This window comes from Myripristis murdjan, chromosome 8 (assembly GCF_902150065.1).
Source record: "Myripristis murdjan chromosome 8, fMyrMur1.1, whole genome shotgun sequence".
NCBI lineage: Eukaryota > Metazoa > Chordata > Actinopteri > Holocentriformes > Holocentridae > Myripristis > Myripristis murdjan.
The window spans coordinates 29006853-29027774 of NC_043987.1; the positions used below are offsets into that span (position 1 = coordinate 29006853).

The 20922-nt window shown below is 41.3% G+C and overlaps 1 protein-coding gene across 1 annotated transcript; it reads right to left on the reverse strand.

Moving 5' to 3' along the window:
* Positions 1-12289: 12289 nt before the first annotated feature.
* Positions 12290-20922, reverse strand: cbx2 (chromobox homolog 2 (Drosophila Pc class)). The gene is made up of 5 exons (XM_030058981.1): positions 20807-20922; positions 20673-20716; positions 16759-16824; positions 16180-16249; positions 12290-16094 (listed from the first exon to the last, which is right to left on the reverse strand). The coding sequence occupies exons 1-5, from the start codon at positions 20876-20878 to the stop codon at positions 14706-14708; spliced, it is 1641 nt and encodes a 546-aa protein (XP_029914841.1). The 5' UTR covers positions 20879-20922; the 3' UTR covers positions 12290-14705.

Genomic DNA, 20922 nt, shown 5'->3' on the forward strand with positions numbered 1-20922 from the left:
GAAGCGTTTAGTCCTATGAGTTTTGGCCACCAGTAAGTATAATCAAGTCTGGAGTTATCTCTTGGCATTCAGATATATGCAGAGCGACTGCAGTCAGTGGATCCCATTCCAGGATTTCCTATTAGGTCCTAAGACAATGATAATTGCCCTTGTCTTTGGTGAAGGGGCTTAACCATTGGGTACTAGTTGGGCACGATAGACTGTGAGTTGAAGCTGAAGGTTTTCCATCAACATGCACTGATATTGAAGCCAGAATCTTGTCTCTTAGGTCAAAGTGATGATTAATCGATAACAACAAAGTCCTCATTTCAAGCCAGAGCCCCTGAGCAGGGTCGTCCAGGTGGGCTGCTTTCATTTGGGTCAGCTGATCAGTGGACTTCTTCGCAGCCAGGAGAATAGAGGAAATATGACTTCCGGATGGGGAGGGGAAGTAGATCTGGCAGCTGTCCTGGGAAAGCTGAACTGGGCAGCCTCTTCTTTCTTCCTCTGGGTATTGAATTCACCTGGATGGACTCCACATCAGAGGTCTGCGTAGGCCTTGTTGTTAGTTGCTACATGACCCATGGGTCCCAAGCATAGCATCCACAGAAGAACTGAAAGAAAAGTCTATCCATTCCATTGAGATCCATTAACTGGACCAAAACAGTGAGCCCAGGGATCTGCTGCTTTGCTGGAGGAGCAGAGGGTAATGCTGCAAGAGAGGGAGAAGATGGAAAAGAGGATGGTCAAAAGAGAAGAGTCTTACGTTGACCATAAATTTCCACAGTACAAGGTAGGGCCTCGTCATGCTAAGACATGTTTTCCAAGGATCTAGGGGCTGGACAGGATGCCTAACCCTGAGCGCAAAGTACACGTGTAGCTGTCACTTTCTGTTTATGTGGTCACAGAGGGAGAGGGAGAAGGTGTTAGCAACAGTTTGCCAGACATAAACCACATCAAGTTAGCCAGAAAAGATGTTGTTTGTGGTCACGGTATGAAGGTTTTACTGAATTCACGCTGCGCTCGTAGATCTTCTATTATTTGAGGATGCCAGTTCCTGTATTTCAAGTCAAGGGGACATAATGCCTTGCAACAAAAAACATTAGAGAGAAACAGAGCACTCTGGCACCAAAGACAGAGACAGAACCAAAACCAACTTGATCATAAGCTTAAGAGAAATATGTTTTTGAAAATAATACTAATAATTGAGGGGCTGCATATGTGATATATATGCAGAGGTAGGGCATGACACATGAAGCCTGGTTTTAGAGAGTATAGCAATGAGACATCATCAAATTTGCCATTTGCAAAGTCAGAGCTCCCCTACTCCTGTGTTTCACTAAACAAACTTTATGATTGACAGGGAAATATGGTCTCTCACATTTGCCATGCAGGATCTGCTACTAATCATTGTGCTTAGATTTGGTTACATTGTTTAAAGGAAATTCCATTGTTATTGAGTTTTTTGCTCATCTACATCATTCCTTCCACTGCTTCAAGCCCACCTAGATGAATATTATTGTTTAATGCATACCGTATGTTGTCTTCAAAGATGCATCGTCTTCCACTGCTTATAGGATCCCATTCAAATATCCCATAGCAAGGCACACTCATCAATTCAGAGCCATTTTCTGTCACTGCAAATGAACAGTGCCTCTTTCATTTTCGTATTCAAAAAGCTTCCTTGTATTTTCAGACAATACATTTGATAAGTAGCAGTATTTGAATCAATGTGCGCAGCAGGAAGAACATTTGCTCTGGAATTCATGACTGTAGACTTTCATTTGGAGCATATTGTGTATCAACCGAAAACCACTTAGCCAACCAGGATTTCCTGGGTACAAAGACCAAAAATCATATAACCTTCCACTAAAAGGATTTTGTCCCAGTTTAAAACTTGTGATGCATTGCAAAGAGACTGGAGGATGTAACAGAGTTATGATGAGGGAAAAGTTAAAAGGCCAGTATTTTCATTTAAACTTCATCCTAACCTATTTTCAATTTGTATGTTCATTTGACAAAAAAAAAAAAAAAAAAAAAAAAAAAAAAAATGTAACATCATATATCAGTCTTCATTGACTTGTTTCATTCAAGATCCATATTGACACCTTAGTTTTGTACCAATGCACTGATTTATTAAGTCCATATATTTAATGCACATTAAACAAAATCAGTTTTATTAGGTAGAATAGCATACAGTTCTTATATGTCAGTGCAAGTAGGAAAGCCCTGTAAGCACTCACTGGATAAAGATAACACTGGAACATTAAAAAGATGTCACAAAGCAAGGTGATCTTCCTGGTACTTTAGGAAATCAATCACTATTAATTAAAGTCCCCTTCCAGTCATTTATTAAGTCCCTAAAAAGCCCCTAAAAATAATCTCTGTTCATCAATATTACATATTTAGACATTTTCTCCACGAAAAAGCATCCCTTTAGACCTCAAATGTAACTCTAAGCCTTGACCTCATTAAAATGTGCAGATCCCTGAATAGCAGATATTCCCTGCCCAACTCCCTTCCTGCTGGCACACCGGCTTGTAACCAGAACTCAGGACGCAGAAGTCCTGTCCTGCAATTGTCGCGAACATTATGCGATATTTCATAATCTAACCATGACTTTTTTTCAGTGACTGTCTTAATTATACTAATATTGTTCATGTGAAGCAGCTATTTCTAGTTGGTCTTTTTTTTTTTTTTTTATAAACAAAACACGTCCAGGAGTCTAACACCAGCACCATGACCAACAGAGCTGGATCTCTGATTTTAGGGGCGTGCACAGACACTTCCACCTTCAGCAGAGGAGTGTGAAAACACCTCTCTATGCACTATGCACAGATACAAGTCAGAATAGTCAAGGTCAAACATGAGAAAAACACATTTTTGACTGGAAGATGTGTATATAATGTATGTTCTTTTGAGCCACAGTGTGCTTTCCATCCGTACACATTCACATGTGGGAGGAGGCCACGACAATCACGGAGTTTTACTGAATCATGTGCTAGTCAGTGACATCTCAATAGGAGTTACTGAGACAGGGGAGAGTGCAGTTTCCCTGCCCAAAGTTTCTTTCTGACCAGTTGGTGAAGAAAAAAGCTTTTAAAAGAGAGGAGCAAAGGAGGTGTGTGTGGGCGGGGGGGTTAAGGGATGGGAGACTACAGATTTATCACTCAGCACTGGAGTGGAAAGAAGTGCCACTCGGTTTGGAGAGTGGGTTTTCATTTCTGTCTAATTCAGTGAGAAGTGTTTAAGATACAGCAGTGTGGTTTGTACAGATAAATGGGAAATCCATTTTTTTCCCTCATGATTGACACCTCTGTTTTTATACCTCTGTAATAACATTTTTCAGAGCTACCAGTGGTATTCGCCACAGTTAGTTGAGAGTTAATAGACAACAATGGCCTTTTGCTGCTTATTGACACAGCATGTGAGAGATTTATTAAACAGCAGATTGCTCTACAAGGGTTTGGACTGCGGATACATGCCCCAGATATATTTTAACCAGCTGAAACCAGCTGAAAGTAAGCTTTCGTTTTATTTTTATGTTTTTAACATGGCTGGAAATCATCAGCTTCACATTTTCAAGAATATTAATGACAGCTGTTATTTAGCTGACCCAATACTCAGCTGCATGAAAGGTCAATATTTCAGGGGATATGTGCCATCTAGTGGTACAGGAGTGTGCAGATGTTTTCCACAGCTGCACCTCATATGCCTGTCATTCAGGTCTATATGAAAACTACAGAATTCAACCAGCCACACGGCTGTGGTGTGCTCTCTGTGTGAAAACCACACATGTTGTACATGTGATGATGGACTAATATTAGAATCGGGAACTGGGTTAACTTATATCCGATATATTTAGATGTTAAACTGTTAACTGTAGGAATTATTTAACAAGTTCAAGATGGTTGGGCTCAAGTGCAGATGATGATATTTCCTCAAAATATTATATTAAACAAAATGCTAGGATCTCAGACATTCTTTTTTGTAGATATTTCACACTTACACATTGTTTAACTACTTTAATACTGCGTGTGTGTCTGTGTGTGTGTGTGTTTACAACATAGATCATTCTGTCCTTCTGGAGATTGATTTTCCAGTTGTTTGTCTTGTATTAGCTTGTATTTTTAAGAAACTGAGACTGAGTGGCATGTTTGATGAAAGCTGAATGGCTTGGCTCTCACACTCTGGGGTCAGCGTGTCTGGTATATTTGCAGATTAATGGCTGCTTTATTACATTAGTGTTTTAACTTAAAGCGCTGCTTGCAGTCTGAGAAGAAAATGATGAGCCGCATGAAAATTATTACACTGCAATTATATCAGCCACTTCCTTGCGTCTCCTTACTGCCCAGCTGACTGCCACCCGCTGCCAAGAAATGGATTGGCTTCTCTGCTGCTCTAACAAGACTGTTAGCCAACAGCATGAGGCCAAATAAATGAATGAAGACTGCAGATAGGGGGATAGAAGTAGATAAATGTATGTCTCCTCTGTGTGTGAGAGTATATTCTCTTCACCCAATTATAGCTGCAAACCTGGAAGGGGCATGGAGAGATTCTCATTATCCCTGCCCAGGAAGAGAGACTGGCAGTGAGCAGCCAGTTCATTCTCACCGGTACCACCATCAAAAACTGTCAAAAGTTCTCACACATGACAGGACACTGTCAAACAGAGAGTGCTATGTAGGCCTGAAGTGCAGAAGTAAAACTCAGGGGGTAATAAAAGCAGGGCAGACCATGTTGGTCCTGTAAACGTAATCTGCAAAGTGTTAATTACAAGCTGGCGCCTCTGTGAAGCCGTGTGTGCTGGAAGTCAGCTGAGTCGTCAGCGGCATCCTGATCTCCCTTCCTAAACAACACAACTCAAGCCATGGTGACAGCCTTGGAAACGAGATTTTGTCTCTGCTGGGGATCCTGTTTGAATAGCCCGCTTTAAACAAATTAAGACCTAGTCAGATGCTGTGTTTGTGTTACCCTTTCTCCCCCTGGGGTGGGGGTGCAGCCAGAGACCCTGTGTTGTTTACTGTCATTCATGGTGGGGGAATAGTTTCAGTGTGTTTACCACACACAACTTCTCAGGGGACAAGACTCAATGAAAAGTCTAAAGTGTTATGGCTCATAGGAGAAGTATTCTCGCCAGTATTATAAAGTATTATGGCCATGAGAAGTATTGGCTGTTTTCTTCCTTGTCTCTTATTGATCATTTTCATATATCAGCTATCAGCTTCACCATCTAATCTTTAAGAGCAGTGATAATGTCCTCATCAGGGTTTTGGGAATTTTAATTTCCTTGGTTCGTTCACTGTTAGTTTGTTGTTAAAACCAGAACATCTTCTGTCTGTCTCTTTCTCTAACCTCAGAGCACCGGGTTCAGTCAATGGGCCCCTTTTTTAGATTTTGTTATTTTGTTATTTTGTAATGGTCTCCAAAGGTTGATGGATGGCTCCTCTACAGGTCTCCCTAAGGAGTGAACCCTCTATCTACACATTAATCTACCGCTGTGAGACAGACACGCTTGTTTAGCCAGCACAAAGCCCAGTAAGCTGTTGTCTCTGAGAAAAAGCTGGCCGTCTCCAGAGCCACTGGAGGCTGCAATGGCTGGAGCCAGAGTAATGACCTGTGAAATTCACCGATAGAGATGTCCTGTTGCACACAGGTCCGCCGGCACCGGCCCTTGTTCCCGACCCGCTGCTGATTTATCGGCACAGGCCTTACCGGTGCATGGCTTTGTAGGGTTTTATGTGCATTGGTCAAAGGATTCCAGTTGGAGGAAAAATAATTCAGAATTCCATCTCAGTCCAAGTGAGAAAAGACCAGCAGAAATATGAGTTACTAGTGTGTACCTGTGTTTTATCGATGTTCCATCTAACCAAACTGACATTAAATCTGACATTAAACAGCAACGTATGAGGCTGAAACAGACTCAAAAGCCACATGTTAGTTTTTGCTGAATTATTTGATCAAATTATCTGCAACTGTCAATCCCCATTCTCCATGGTCTCTCACAGCGATGCCTTCAAGTGTGCAGATTGCTGTGTTCTGTGAAAATTGTCAATGTTTTCTCCTCCTCAATTTGATTAGGATGTGAGGCTGGGATTCAAAGGAGAGAAGGCTTTGAAGGCGGTAAGGAGAGAAGCTATGTCTTCCCAGAGCAGATTATAGACAGATCTGAAACTTCCCACTGGCACCTTCTGTCTGTGCTTTAATTAGATACAGTTTAACTTTGTCAACTCAGTTTCACAGGACAGGGAGATCCATCTCTGCTGGTGTTAAGAATCTCCTCACTGGGACTGAAGGAGGTTCCCATGTCAAAATATGATTTCAGCCTCTTTGACTTCATTTGGGCGCCAGATTATTTGACTTCCATTTACTTTGCCTTGTTCTCCTTGCCAGTTAGTCAATCAAATAACCTAATTGCATCATATCCGCTTTTTATATATATATATATATATATATATATATATATATATATATATATATATATATATATATATATTAAATATGTTTCCATTGATTTCAAGATGGAGGGGAAAAAAATCTGTAAAATTATACAAACATTGTAAGAAAACAATTTCCAAATTATTTCTGTTGCTCTTCAGCTGGGAATGGAAAAATAAAATGAAAATCACAAGATCAATTTATGATTAAAGCACACCTCTGATTTCCTTAGTTCTTTACCTTTCTCCGAGAAGCATGAAATTCTGTAAATTAACTAAAGCAAGAGTATTACTCTAATGACTTTTTTACACAGACCAATAACACTATTTATTGGGTAACTAACTGAAACGTTGAAGAATCTTATTTGCACTTAAATTCAAAGTCATAAACACGATGAACAAGAATACTCATAGGCCACACAACAAAACAAAACTAGAGGAAACATCTGTAGAAATTTTTACTAAATGAAACAGAAAACAGTGGTTTCTGTTGGTTTCTGTAGAGCAACTGGGATTCACTTAAGACACTGTATCATTATGCCAGTAGAGGGCGCTACAGCAGGAAAGTGGCACCCAGCTACATGTTGCTTGTGTTATCAAAAACACCTTTGGCAATCAGATGACCTTGAGTTACTGATCATCAGTGAGGCAAAGTTTCTCTTGAAATGATCATATCTAACTAAGCATGAAGTTGAGCTCATCTTACATTATCTTACAAGACATGACGATAATTATTTTTTAAAAGAAAATTTGCAGTCATTGCTGATGTTTGCTACACTTAGCGAGAAGTGAGCAGGATGCAGGTTGCTTCCAGAGCAGCCTGGATTAAAGAGGCTGATGAATACGTTCCTCGGGGATATCGATGGGCAACCCTGCCTCTGTAATGTCTCTCAGTTCAGGCAGATATTCTGGCGGCACATTAATGCTGTGAACATCCTGTTCCGTCTCATCCCAAAGCCAAGTGCTAGGTTGAGAACAGAGGACTGAACTAAAATCACTGTTATGTTCTTGAGCCATCCTCTTGAGACAACAGTGAATAATGCTGCTAGTATCCATTTGAAAAAGCTAAGATTGTTGTCATGAAGGAATGCATCTGGTCAGCAGCATTTAGGTACATTATAGCATTCGAATGATGCACCATTCACACTCTGAGCAACTTGGATGGTGGGTCGCTCTTTTCTGACCCATTTTGAGCTTTGCAAGAGGCTCTAGTTGCGTCTACGCAGTGTGGCTACATAGTTTTGAACAATTTAACATTTCAGTTTTGCTGTTTTGTTATGCCTTTTCTCAGTGTTATGTCATTTTAACAGTTCAACACCCAGCTGGCACCTGAAGATAGAAAAAATAAACCTTACCATTGACTCCAATGACATGCATCCATTCTCTCAAGCGTCATTTTTGATCGATTTATTTCTGTAGTGGTTCCAATAAAAAAAAATTGTAGAGAACTGGGAAACACTGAGTGGCTCTAATCAGCTCCTCTTCTATTCTGCATTCGCCTGGCAGAGCTATTGTTCGTAAAATGAAATCTCATCAGTGGGGAAACAAGGAGGCATGGAAATCAGATGGGCTCTTGTTCTCATGTGACCACGAGGGTTCAGCCCTGGACAGCTTTTTCTCTGCCAGCAGGCTTGCCGGCCGACCACACATCGATTGAGTTTCGCTGGTCATCTATTGACTTGTTCAACACATCGCACAGGAGGGGGTTTAATGTGTGTAAGGAAAACATTATCCGAACCATTGCGCCACCATGTGCAAATCAGGTCTCGTCCATTCAAACATCTGGCCGAACACTAACCGAACCTTTCAGTCCCGCCTGTGTGCTTTGCTTCGTTTCTCAAAATGGATCCTTCAGCGCCCTGTTGCTTTTGTGTTTTTTTTTTTTTTTTAACTTGGAGCCGCTAGTTTGAGAACTCCAAATTTAAAAAAAAAATGAATTGGAATCAATGGAGTTAGCAATGCATGATTGTATTTGAATGTGATTTAAAACCTGGTTAAAGATTTTCCACGTGACTTTAGATTTCTGCTTCATCCATTAACCTTTGTGTCAAGTCGTTTTGCAGTGCTTTATTAATGATCTGTCTTCTGAGCTTAACCTACAAATTGCGTCTTGTTTAGCTTGTGGTACGGCTCACACATTTCTCTCTCATACGTCTTACAGGTAGCTGAGCAGCAAGAAAAAGTGTTTATGGAACCAAGATGACATCAGATACCGTGACTAATCAATATGTTTTCTCTCTGCCTGCTTGCCCTTCAGGTGTCCGTGAATGCCGAGGAGGGAGGGGGCCTTCATCTGGTGCAATAAAAGTAAAGCTGGGAGGAAAATGTGACAGATGTGGAGGCCTGTGCCAGCTAGAAAAGCGAGAGTGGGACTGTCAGACATGTCGACTCCGGCATGGTGATGGATGGAGAGTGAGGTAAGACGGATGACATCGTCTGTCTGAGGCTGTGTTGTCATAGCGGAGGACTGCCGCTTGTCTTAACCTCTCAATACCAGAGAGCAAACTGAAGTTTGTTTACACTGCTCCAGTGGAGTGATTTAGAAAGAGGCCAAGGGAGATGTGGGTGAAGAAGGTATGCTTGCTGGAGGGTCGGATCAAGTTTCTAAACAATTCCTTTGAAATTGAGTAGCAACCATCCCAGGCGTTTAAACTCAACCAGCCCCTGTTTGGTTGTAATCCTTTAGGTAAGAAAAAAAAAAATACAAACATACAATGCAAAGTATCACATGAAAGTAAAATACGGGTCTAAAATATTGATATCGATATTGGCGTTCAAAAACTGATTTATTGGATCCCTACTCTAGATTGTGACCAGTGATGCAGATAAAAGGTCACTCATTATAAGGAAAATGTCCACTGATATGAACAAAAATCATAGCTTTTTTTTTTTTTTTTTGAGAAAATTATCAATATTATAACAACCATATTCTCATAGAACTTGCACTAGTTTGATGACAACTGTGAAATATTTATGTCTACCTAAAAAGGTGGGTAAACCTGTTTTCAGCAAATGAAAAGACGGATTAACTGATTTTGCAAAGGAGTGCCCCCAACTCCATCCTAGATTATGGCACATGGGTATTTGCTGTGTCGCATCCTGTCTATTGGCTGTTTATTTTTAACTTGGCATGATTGCAAAAGTGTATTTCTGGCTTTCAGGCCAGAGTTGAGAAAGGAGATGGATGATTTACTGTATGTTGTGTTGCTGAAACAATAACCTGATGTGGAAAAAAAAAAAGAGAGAAATACTCCCTGGAGATGAACGTACTGTAGAGTCTTCAAAACAACATGATTTGGAAAGGGTGTTATTGCGATCTAAGATGGATTGGAGTGAGGATTATTTTGCCAGGAGTCAGGTGTGGGGTAGGAGGGTATTTCCAACCCAGCCTGAAGTCAGGGGTAAGTGGGGGTGTGGTGTGTGCACGCATGTATGTGTGTATGTGTGTGTGTCTGTAGGGGGGCGGCGGGGGGGATTACACTGTCACACTGTTCTTACTGTTTATGCATACCAGGCCACTGTGAGTGCCTCTTTGTCGCTTAAGTGTTTACTTGAATTTATTTTGGGAGAATTCCACATGACTGGGACGGGGATCTCTATAAATTATGGAATCGAGTGCTTTGTGTAATGATAACTTCTGTCAGTTAGTCATTCTCTCTGACAGTGTTTTTAAGAGTGTGTAAATACAGGGGTGGCGAGAGAAAGGGGCGTCTGTGTGTTGAAAGGTGCTGGGGACAGGGGGGACTGGGGAGGGAGGGCATCGAAGAAAGCCTGGTGCATAGTCCGCTCTGCAGAATAATAACAACACCTTAAAATAAACTTGTTAAACCACTTTTCTCACTTTCATTTTCTCATACAGGATGAACTGTTTGGTTGTGGTTTAATCTATTTATGGCTAAGGTATGGCGACTGCAGACGTTTGGGGTCTCCCGTGTGAAAGATAGCAGGGCAACTTAACTACTGTCTTCCTTGATGGAGACTGACCACCGCTGACGTCCTGCAGACTATAACCTGAGCCACTTTTATGCATTCCCCCCATGATGTACGACCCATAAAGCCGCCATAAACCCTGATATACTGACTTGTGTGTTGCCATGCCCCATGTAAAGCGACTCTCCGGGACGAGCACCTAGATCTGACCTCTGTCCTCATCCATATCTGCGGTGGAACAGAGAACACAACACTTTGCTTATCAGTCACGGCTACAGGTCATACACGCTACCCGCGGGTCAAGTGTGACACCAGCCGCCAGGGGTAAAGACAGCAGAATAGCCAGCGCTAATGGGAAACTCTTGGCTTCACTGAGAGAGAGTCTGACAGCCCGGCCGAATTGTCTACTGTCCCGTCAGACGGCCACTCTCTTGTTATTGAAAGATTATTCGATTAGGGCAGCTAAGTGCCAAATCAAAAGCTAAATTATTCTGCGGCCGCCTGTAGTTGAGAGCTGCACTGTTGTCTCAGTGGAAACACTCAGCGGTACCACAACTTTGCGGGTTAGAAAAATACGTTAACACTGAGCCAACAATACTCATACATCTTAAGGATCCAAGAGGCCCGAGGCAAGTCAGATTGAATGAATGGCTCCAATTTAGTCACTGGCCGTACATTGAAATTGCTGGCATGTCAGAGAGGCATATATAGGTTTTCCAGTGTTATCAAGATCATCAGATGAGGGGTGCGGTGGACGTTGGCGTTATTGTGCAAGTGGTAACAGGAGACTCAATTCAAATTCCTCCTGGCAAGTGTCCGAAATTAGAAACTGGGGTCACAAGTTACACAAATGCTCGCTCGAGAAATGGGGGAAAAGAAAGAGGAAGCTAATGTGTTCATTTACTTTTTATAGATTTCTTTTTAAATGGTTTTCATTGTGGGAGAGGAGCGGGGGTACAGTTGTATTTGCAGCTGTTCATGTGAAGACGTCTATTATCTACATATATTGTAAAATACAGCACTGATGATCAAGATTTTACTCCAAGTGTATGCACATAATAACCTATAGGAATTTTGATCATTTCCTTCTTCAAGTACAACACCACCATCTAGTGGCTCATCAGTACATGCATTAATGAGGTCTGTTAAAGTACCTTGGGACAGATGAACTTAACAGCCTCATTGACTGGACTGCTTACGTCTAACTAGTTCCTTATTTGAAATTATGCGAATTGCTGTTGCATTTAAATATTGATCACCAATAGCAGAATGCCAGAAGCTTCATTAAAGATTGCATATCAAATCCAGAGGGCCCAATAACTGTTGCTGAATATCTGACCGGAATCTGCATCCGTCAGACTCTTGGTATAAATACGACAGCCCGTCTTGTCCGAATTTACTGTCAGCACGCCCGCTGCAAGAAAGACAACAAAACGTAAGGAAGTACTATTTATTACAGTTAATTTTATGAGAAGTGGCACGATACAGGGATTAACAGCACCGTCCTACCCTGAAAGGCTCTTCGGTTGAAATAAATAGATTGTAAAGAGAACATTCCATCGAGATTGTTAGTATACCAAAAGAAAATTGTAAGACCACAAGTGATAACACATTTTTATGCCTTTACCAATTTCTTTCTTTTCACTGAGAAATGCAGTTACGAAAAAAACACGTTGCATTACCCCATAGCCTTTCACATAGTCGTGAGAATCGACAATTTGCTTTAGCAGAGAAAAAAAAACTTTTATGCATTGCCAGAATTCATTTATTTGATATATGAAGACAAATTGAGGAGCTCCATTGGAAGGAATAAGCCACCAGCTTGATATGTTTTACCTGTTAGCTGCTGTGGTCCTTTCCTCAACATCTGCTCTTGAATGTAAACCACTTCCATGACCTGTTTGAGTCAATGAATAACTGTAAATCAAATATCTGTCTTCTCATGTCATGCTTTCATTTTCATTGCATTTACACCAAGTCTTCCCAGCAGGTTTTTTTTTTTTCTTTTGCTTTCCGAATAACAATACTGAAAATAAAATAAATCTGTTACCATCTCCATACTGTGCTCTAGTGTACTCCTTTACCGAACACCCTGAAATTCTAGCTTTCTTTGGGGTAATGTCTTTGTGTTTAGTCTTTGAGAGAAAGAAAGGCACAGTCTGCAGAGCAGGATTAGACAGAAGAGTTCAGTTGAAGTGCTTTGTTGCTGAACTCCTCTCGAGGGAGTAGAAAGTAGCACACATTGTTGTGGTTTCTTTTCCGTTACATCAGATAAAGACATTGTTTTCGGGAGGGGGGTGGGGCAGCTCCTGTACCCATGCAGGAAAGTGAAATGAGATATCTACAGCTGCAAGTGATACAATTTTTTTAAAAAAAAAAATCCTGGCATTTCAATACTATGTACTTTGAGCACCAGTAGCTACAGTCATAATGAAATCTTGTGTTTGTGGTCAGAGACAAACAATGCTGAGTAGTTCAGTGTCGGCTTCTTCTGCAACCAGTCCTGGTGAAATTCAAAGCAGTCACTCTCGGCGCTCCCAAAGGCACAAGGAGGTCCGATCACAGGAGGAGGGAGGAGTCACATCAGGTATACTGTCCATAATCATCCTCCCATGTCAACACTGCCACTTACTCACTGGTTGTGTCCAGAATAATTACAAGTCTGAGAGGGATACGGTTGCCAGTGAATGCCCTGTCGATGGGGGTGGGGAGGTACAGAACTGATGGGATGGCAGACGAGTAAACCCAGCCAGAACAGAGTCTTATCTGAGTGGTGGGGAAGAACAGAGATACTGTATCTCCCTCCCCCACGCTTCAGCCCGTTTGGAAAGCTGCACTGATAGGCTGGCTGCACAGAGGAATGAAGCTTCTTTCTGAGCGATAACAGTGTGCACAATGCAACACCGTGTGAAGCTCAGCCTGTGCTAATGCTGTAATTACAGTGTTTCTCATTTAAAAAATAGATAGATGTTGTCTGCTGCTTGAGCTGCTCACTGGTACTAGTAAAAGATTATATAGCACAAAAGTCCAATACATTTAGAGCTATATAAAAATCAATTATATGAACACAATGGCCTACCCTGGCAAGAAAAGGTTTTCCTAACCTAGTCTTAAAAGAAACGAATATAAAATGTGCAGCAAGGGGTTGATATAACAGAGAGGTAGCTAATTAAAAAAATAAACAGTACTATTGACTCAATACTACTATTAAAAAATTACCAATAACTTGTTACCATTAGCTATTGATATGCATTCACAACATTGACTGCTACCCATAACAAAAGCTACCAATCTTGCTCATGCCTACCCTTTTTAATTAGGACATCCCGTCCATTTCATCTGCTGTGTAACAAAGCAGATGGCTTCAGCAATAGAAAAACAATAGATTGTTTTAAAACACTGTATGAATGTTAACATTTATCTAATTCAGCAAACCTACACCCAGTCATGGTAGCATTGGGGCAGCAGAGTCTGCCAATTCATTTATTTATGTATTTTATTTCTGAGCAAAATATGAATATGAAGCAGCGGCGCTGCCAGCTACTGACTCAAAACATTTGAGAAAAGCAGTTGTGTCAGATCTCCACCCCACCTTTACTTCAAAAGTTCATTACCTTAAGTTAAAAAAATAGAAAAATCTACAACCCTTACACACAGTAACTACTTAGGATTTGACCCATTATCACCAAAAGACTTATGATAACTTTCTTCAAGATTTTCTGGCAAATCCTGAATACAGCCTCTTCTGTTCCTCTCAGTGACTTAAAGTTGAGGCCAACCACCAACCCCCCCCCAAAAAAATATCACGGGCCCTTCACTATTGCTCAGGTTGTACAAGGTCACTTGAGCACTGGAACAATCCCAAGCTAGTACTGTGGTTTAATTCCAGGAGTTTCCACAGGACAAGCCACACACTGCCGAGGTCATCCTGAATAACCTGGGGGACGGTGGCTTGACAGCCCAGAAACTCATAATTTGTCAGGATTTATGAGATGTCATGTGGTTATTTCATGTACAAGGTAGAGGGTAGGCACAAATAATTTAACTCAATATGCATTGAGTGATTTGTTACAATCATTTGCCAATTCATACTTAATGATCACAACTGTCATTTCTCGAACATTTTTAACATGAGCAAATAAATAATGAGATTCAGTAACTGACAGTCTGTACTTTCTCTAATTAATCTTATTCGTATTTTAACTAAAAATGTATTATTACAGGAAAACAGCGAATTCACCTCCCTGCCCCGATGCTTTCCCCAACAATTCACAAGCCACTTCTTCTATTTCCTTCAGTATCCACATCTGTTCCCATCTCTTTACTTCAAATCCCAGGTGGGCAGTGTGTTTTCTCCATTCAATAGTTGCGGATGCTGAAGAAGCCCACACTGGTTGGTGACTCCTTGACTGTGACAGTAACCAGGTTCGCAGTGACGTCTGTCACGAACACATGTTCAATCAGGCTGCGTGTGGGCTTCCAGTCTTGATTAGTTTGGACTGAGATGGAAAGATCCTTGCCATTGCCAGGGTAAGAAGAGTCCTGGTCAGAGTCTGAGCTGCTCTCCTCTTCCCCTGTGCTCATTTCATTCATTTTGGCTTGCTTACCATCTTTGGAGGCAGCTCTCTCTCGCTTACCCTGGACCTCTGTGGCAGATTTCTGCACGCCACTCTTCTCAAGCCTGCCCTGGGCCCTGGTGGTCTGCCTGTCCCCAGTGGCACCCATTTCAGTTGTCTCTTTGACCTTGTCTGCTCCAGCCTGGCTCTTTTTGGGCTGCTGTCCCCCAGAGGTAGCTACATTCTGAGCAAGACTGTACTCTTTACACTGCCCAGCAGAAGATTTCCGCACTGGGTTTGTGGCACTTCGCAGGCCTGACGCTGGATTGGTGCCATTTCCTGAGGCATCGTTGCTTTGTGCCGATTTGTTCCCACTCTGAAGGTTGAGAGGCTGAAGGCTGGAGGCTTGGTTGGTGGGGCCGTTCTGAGTGGGAAAGGAGGCAGCTGCTTTAGTATTAGGTATCCTCTGTAGTGATGTTGACACAGGGGCCTCTGGTTTCTTTTGTCCATTGGGAGAGCTTAGTGTATGCTGAGTGGTTCCTTGATGGGGGTGTTTGGAAGTATTCAAATTCAATGCTGCCACCCCTTTTGATTTACTAGCAGTTGCTTTCAAATCCAGACCTGTCCCACTGCTCATACTGGAGATGGACAATTTACCCTCAGTGGCATTCCTGCTTTGGCTGGATTTGTTCTGGGAGGGAGAAGCAGACTGAACTGACCTGCCAGATGCCACAGAGCTCATGGAGTTTTTAACTGCACCGCCTTGGGAAAGAGAGCTCCTGTTCTGGCCACTGGCTGAACTCCGATGGAAGCCCATGAAGGTAAAGCTGGCTGGGTGGACAGGCTTCTTGATTGCTCCTTGAAGATCTGCGGAGGTATCTTTGGTGACAGTTTTTAGTATCTTGCGCGGGGCCTTGCTCTGTTGAAATTCCTTCACCTCGGGGGGCAGCGGTTTTCTGCCTCGTTTCTTCGGAGGCTCCTGTTTGGCCACAACTATCTGTGCTTTCTTCTGCGGAACAGGGTGAAGATCTCGTGTTCGCACGCTTGGGTTTGCCTGTTTCACGTGGTCGTCGTCGTCATCATCATCATCAGACGAGGATGAAGAGGAGGAACATGAAGATGACGAATCTGACGACGACGATGATGAACCAGAGGAAGAGCTGCTTGACTTTGAAGCTTCAGGTACATTCTCCTAGATAAAGAAAATTTAAGAATTAAATATTGATAATGTGGTAATTGATAATTGATAATGAATGTTCCTTCTGAATTTCACTTACTACTACTTTCCGGGGTCTTCCTCTTGGCCTTTTCCCTCTCTTGCGCATCAGAAGCTCTTTCTCTTGCTCTCTAAAAAAAAAAATAAAAAAACATATTCCAAAAAATGTGAAGCAGAGCAATGGTGCTTGATAACTGTTAAGTAACTAAATAAACATAAAATTCACCAACTAATGTATTCGTAAAAAAAAAAAAAAATGTATAGGGAGAAGATGAAATTGAGTTAAGACTAATGGTACACAGGTTTCACAATTTTCCATCTCTATTCCATTCTTAGTAAACATCCACAATGACACACACACATTTACAAGTTTATCTAATGTGTGATCAATTATGCAAAACTGAATTTTTCTAGATCCTTATGTATAGTCCCTTAGTTATGGCTAGAAAATTTCAAGAAGCCTATAATAAAAGCATTTCAAGAAGCCTATAATAACACTCTGCGTTTTTTCAGCAGAAAATGAGTAAGTCACACGCATACATCTTCCAACATGCTCCATCATATTCAATTAACATTTGCTCAAGTTATACAGGATGGGTCACTCGGTGCCATGTAACTGTCTCAACAAAGACAAACTCACTTCTTATGGAAAGCAGCCAACAGTCTCGGGTCAAGGATGTTTTCTTGGGGCTCCCAGCTATTGTGCCTGAAATTAATTCACATTAGAAGAGTCACAAATTCCAGCATTCATCAAAATAGATACATAAGATGCACAGCAAGATTAAAAGGTGCCCTGCAGCCTAAACAATAAGCCCAAATTTAGAGAACAACCTCTTAGCTCTGTTCATACATAAATTGTTTAGGGAGCAGAGGACCCTCTTGTCTCAGCAACCAGGACCGTACTGTATGTAGCCAATACCTGCTCTGAGGGGAAATCTTAGATTAGCTGATAATGTTTATCCAAAATAAGCAGAGGCTTTCTCAAAACCTGACAAATACTCAAATTTGGAATGCAATATAATTTAGAAAACATATTGTTTTTTTTGTTCTTGTTATCCTCCTTTGCTTTCCAGGGTGGCATACCAGCAAAACACAACTCAATATATGAAAGATCAGTAAAGAAACAGTGGAATCTCTTGTTGCTGCTGTCATATCATATTGTCATGATGTGATACCCTCATAACAAGTTCAGTTTCCTTTGCAAGTAAATCTGATGTCAAACCTTTTGAGTAAAGAGTTTCAACCCTGGCTGTATTAAGATGTTGATACCCATCATTTATGACAAAATAGTGCACAACTCAATTTTAGCACTGGCTTTATTGAAGAGAAACTTACCACTCTGCTGCACCACTTTTGGTTGACCTCAAAACCATTAGAAACGTCATTTTTGCAAACAGGACAAAGTTTTATTAGTAATAACTTTAATACACTGCCTTATTCATGATGTTGAAGGGTATGCGTCCTGCGTCTGACACATTAAAATCAGGAAGGACGCAGTAAACTATCAATATGTCCAGGGAACGTTTAATTTTCAGAATCATTCTGAACAAGAACATGAATATAACAATCATTATAACCATATAACATCAAAGTTTAACACTACAATCTGTCAAAAACAAAATGAACCAAATATTAGGGACCCAGTCAAATGACCACCTGTGGGTTTCAGGGTCTCCACTACATTGAAAACTCTTTAATATTACTACATCCACATCACTGTGAAGCAGCTAATGTGGTACCCACTTGAACCCAGATGTCAGGATTTCCGTCGTGTAAATTTCAACGTGGCATTTATGGTGATAACTCCAGAAAAATGGATACTCTTCTTTAGTGTTTCTTGTTGTGACCATTCAGTTATCATGTCGTTACACTGAATGCCATCTTGTCTCAGGTGGGAAATTCACAATTCGGCAGTTCCAATGAATGTAGCATTAGTCGAATCAGCAGCATAATGGATGTGGATGTATACAAGGCAAAGCATTATTAACATTAATTAGAACCTGTTAATAAGCCATTTTTGGGTGGACAATTTCAAGACTTAATTTACTGTGGTGTGAGTTTCCCATTTTCATTTCATCCAGTATAATGCTCTTTGAGGCTGAGTTGTGCCATGAATGGTTATAAACGATGGGTATCAACATTTCAATACGACCCAAGCTGGAAAACACTGAACCTATCCGTTAAGTTCAGCTTTTTCAGTGAAACGGCATATTCACAGAGCCTTCTCACCTTGATGTTCATGAAAAGACAAACATGAAAGGAGCTCACTCCGTACATCTCGCCTATTCTCACATATTTTTCACTTCCCTTTTGCCAACACTTGAAGTGCTGTTTCACAATCAAGGCCAGACATTTATCAGTAATGCGGTTACAGCTCCAGTAATAATTAAATACAGTGATTTGTGTTTTTCCACCGACGCTCTGTGGAAAGTCAAGTCAAATCTAACAGAGGCAGGACTGGCAAAACAGAGCACGGTTAATCTCCTTACACAATGAGGGTACATTCATCTGGTAAAGTTAAGTTTTCACTTTCAGTTTTATCAAACAGGGAATGTAAAGCATTGTTACGAGACAATGACACAACAAACTGCCGGCGTATATTATCTAAAACGGGTCTGGACTTTGCTCTTAGAAAGCAGCTTTAAAATGGAACCAGTTAAACCTCTGAGGAGAGTCGGCGGTGACCTCCATACTGAGGAGCATGAAGCCGTGCTGTTAACAGAAAGTGTTCTTCATAGCAGCTCACTAAGACTAAAACTCTGTGTGTTTGACTGGGAAACAGTGGATGACTCAACTGATTCTCAATCACATGTAGGGGCAAAATTATAGTATCATGTTGTGGAATTATAATCCTTTTTACCTCACAAGGGAAAAAGGTGTAAATAGTGTTTCCACTAGTTAGGGTATATCTGGGATACAGTGGAGTTTACTGGGGTGTATTCCAGATTCCAGACAAAAACTATGCAACATTTTCCAAAGAGGCAAGGGAATACAAAATAATTTTACAAATTGGGTGTTTTTACATGAATATAGCCTATTAACAACTTCATTGACACATTTATTGCATTCGATGGTGGTTTCCAGTCCAGCTGCGACCAAACTGTTGATGCTGTTTGACTAAAGAAGTGAACAAACCAGGGAGAAACTTTTTATGTCACTTAAGTGCTAGGTGTTATTTATGGGAAGCCATAGGAAACTCATAGTAATAATCATTTTTATAACCAAACATAAGTACCTGATACTGTAGCATGAATTATAATTGTTAACTTTGTTTTTCTTGCACAGGTGCCTCTGTTTTGCACCTGCACTGTTAGACAACATCCATGTCGCTGTATCTGATGCTGCCGAATTACAGCTTTGTCTCATTTCACTGATGTATATTCAAGCGTTCAAACATCTTTCTCTAGATTCATACACTGATAAAGTATTTGTACACTTGATTGCTGTGTACATGCAGGCCTTATCAGTTCCCTTTTGATTTTCTCTCACCGCTTTTTTATTAACTCCTGTCAGATAAGCACAACAACAATCAGACGGTGAGGAAAACAAAAGAGAAAAAAAAAACAAATGAAAACATGCTGCTTCAGTGCGTTTTGTTGGGAGAGTTGAACTGTAATTATGGCAATGTACAATGACCTTTCTCCTCGCCACTTGTTGAATAGCCTATTCTGATCAAAACTCAGCAGTGAAATATCAACCCCCACCTCTTCACTACACACACACACACACACACACACACACACACATACACACACACACACACACACACACACACACACACACACACACACACACACACACACACACACACACAAAGGCTGTTCTCCTAACAGAAAGCCATAGGGCTGGCCCATACAACTGTGAGGCTGGCAGGCAACTGTGTGCATTGATGGAGGATTATAGCAACAATGTAGAGTGAATAGAAAGGGCAAGTGACAAGAAAACGTTGAGGGCTGAGGGGAGTCATAATAGGGAGCAGCCTAAATACAGAATCAAACTGGCTGGATTCTCATAAATTGAAGTTAGTGGAAAAATTACGAGTTACAGAATAAACTGATTATAAAATGATGGTCCTTACAGGTTGGACTGAATAATTTCTCTTTCTCAGTCTCCATTTTTCTGAGTCTCCGAGTCACACAGCCAGTTTGCATGAAGTCAAAAAACAAAAAGTATTAAAATCTGCTCCACATCATATTTAGTTAAATTAACAGAGGCGTGGCGTGGAGAGGCAGGGGGACCGCGGTGATGAAAATCCACATGGTTTCAAATGATTGTGGCGTCCGGCTAACTTCCAAATTTGAGGTGTAATGAACAAAGAAAGCCAACCTTAAGGACCGAGTGTGTAAACTGTATCCACATAACCTGGCGCACAAAGGCGAAATGTGCTCAAAATGTATCGCCGCTGTTGGATTCGCTACTTTTTTCTTTTCTTTGTTTCTGTTTTTCCCCCCACACACAAAAAACAAAACGCTCGCCGTTTTATTTTTTTGAAGCAACAAGCGACACGTTGTTGTTGTTTTCATTGTTTGGCTGCTCAGCGCCGCTTGTACTTACTTGGATGACCATCCCCTCCACTTCACAAGAAACTCCAACTTTCCCTGAAAAGAGAATCGAGAGAGGGAAATCGTTTGCAAACGGCGGCGTGAAAACACGTCGATACAAATCAGAATCGGCTGCACAGCTCTGACCTTTCTCAGGCGTTTGTTGAGGATGCATTCAGCATCAAAAACCTGCTCTCCTACGGCGCTCAGTTCCTCCATGTCTGCCCTCGCCCGGACCAAAACCTTTTCTGAGCTGAGCGGAG

Bases quoted from the DNA above. Each gene is read 5' to 3' on its own strand.
- cbx2 (XM_030058981.1), bottom strand. From the start codon at position 20,878: ATGGAGGAACTGAGCGCCGTAGGAGAGCAGGTTTTTGATGCTGAATGC. The intron at 20,717-20,806 runs GTCAGAGCTGTG...TTCTCTTTTCAG, and splicing joins TCAACAAACGCCTGAGAAAG to GGAAAGTTGGAGTTTCTTGT. The intron at 16,250-16,758 runs GTGAGTTTGTCT...TTTTTTTTTTAG, and splicing joins TTGGCTGCTTTCCATAAGAA to AGAGCAAGAGAAAGAGCTTC.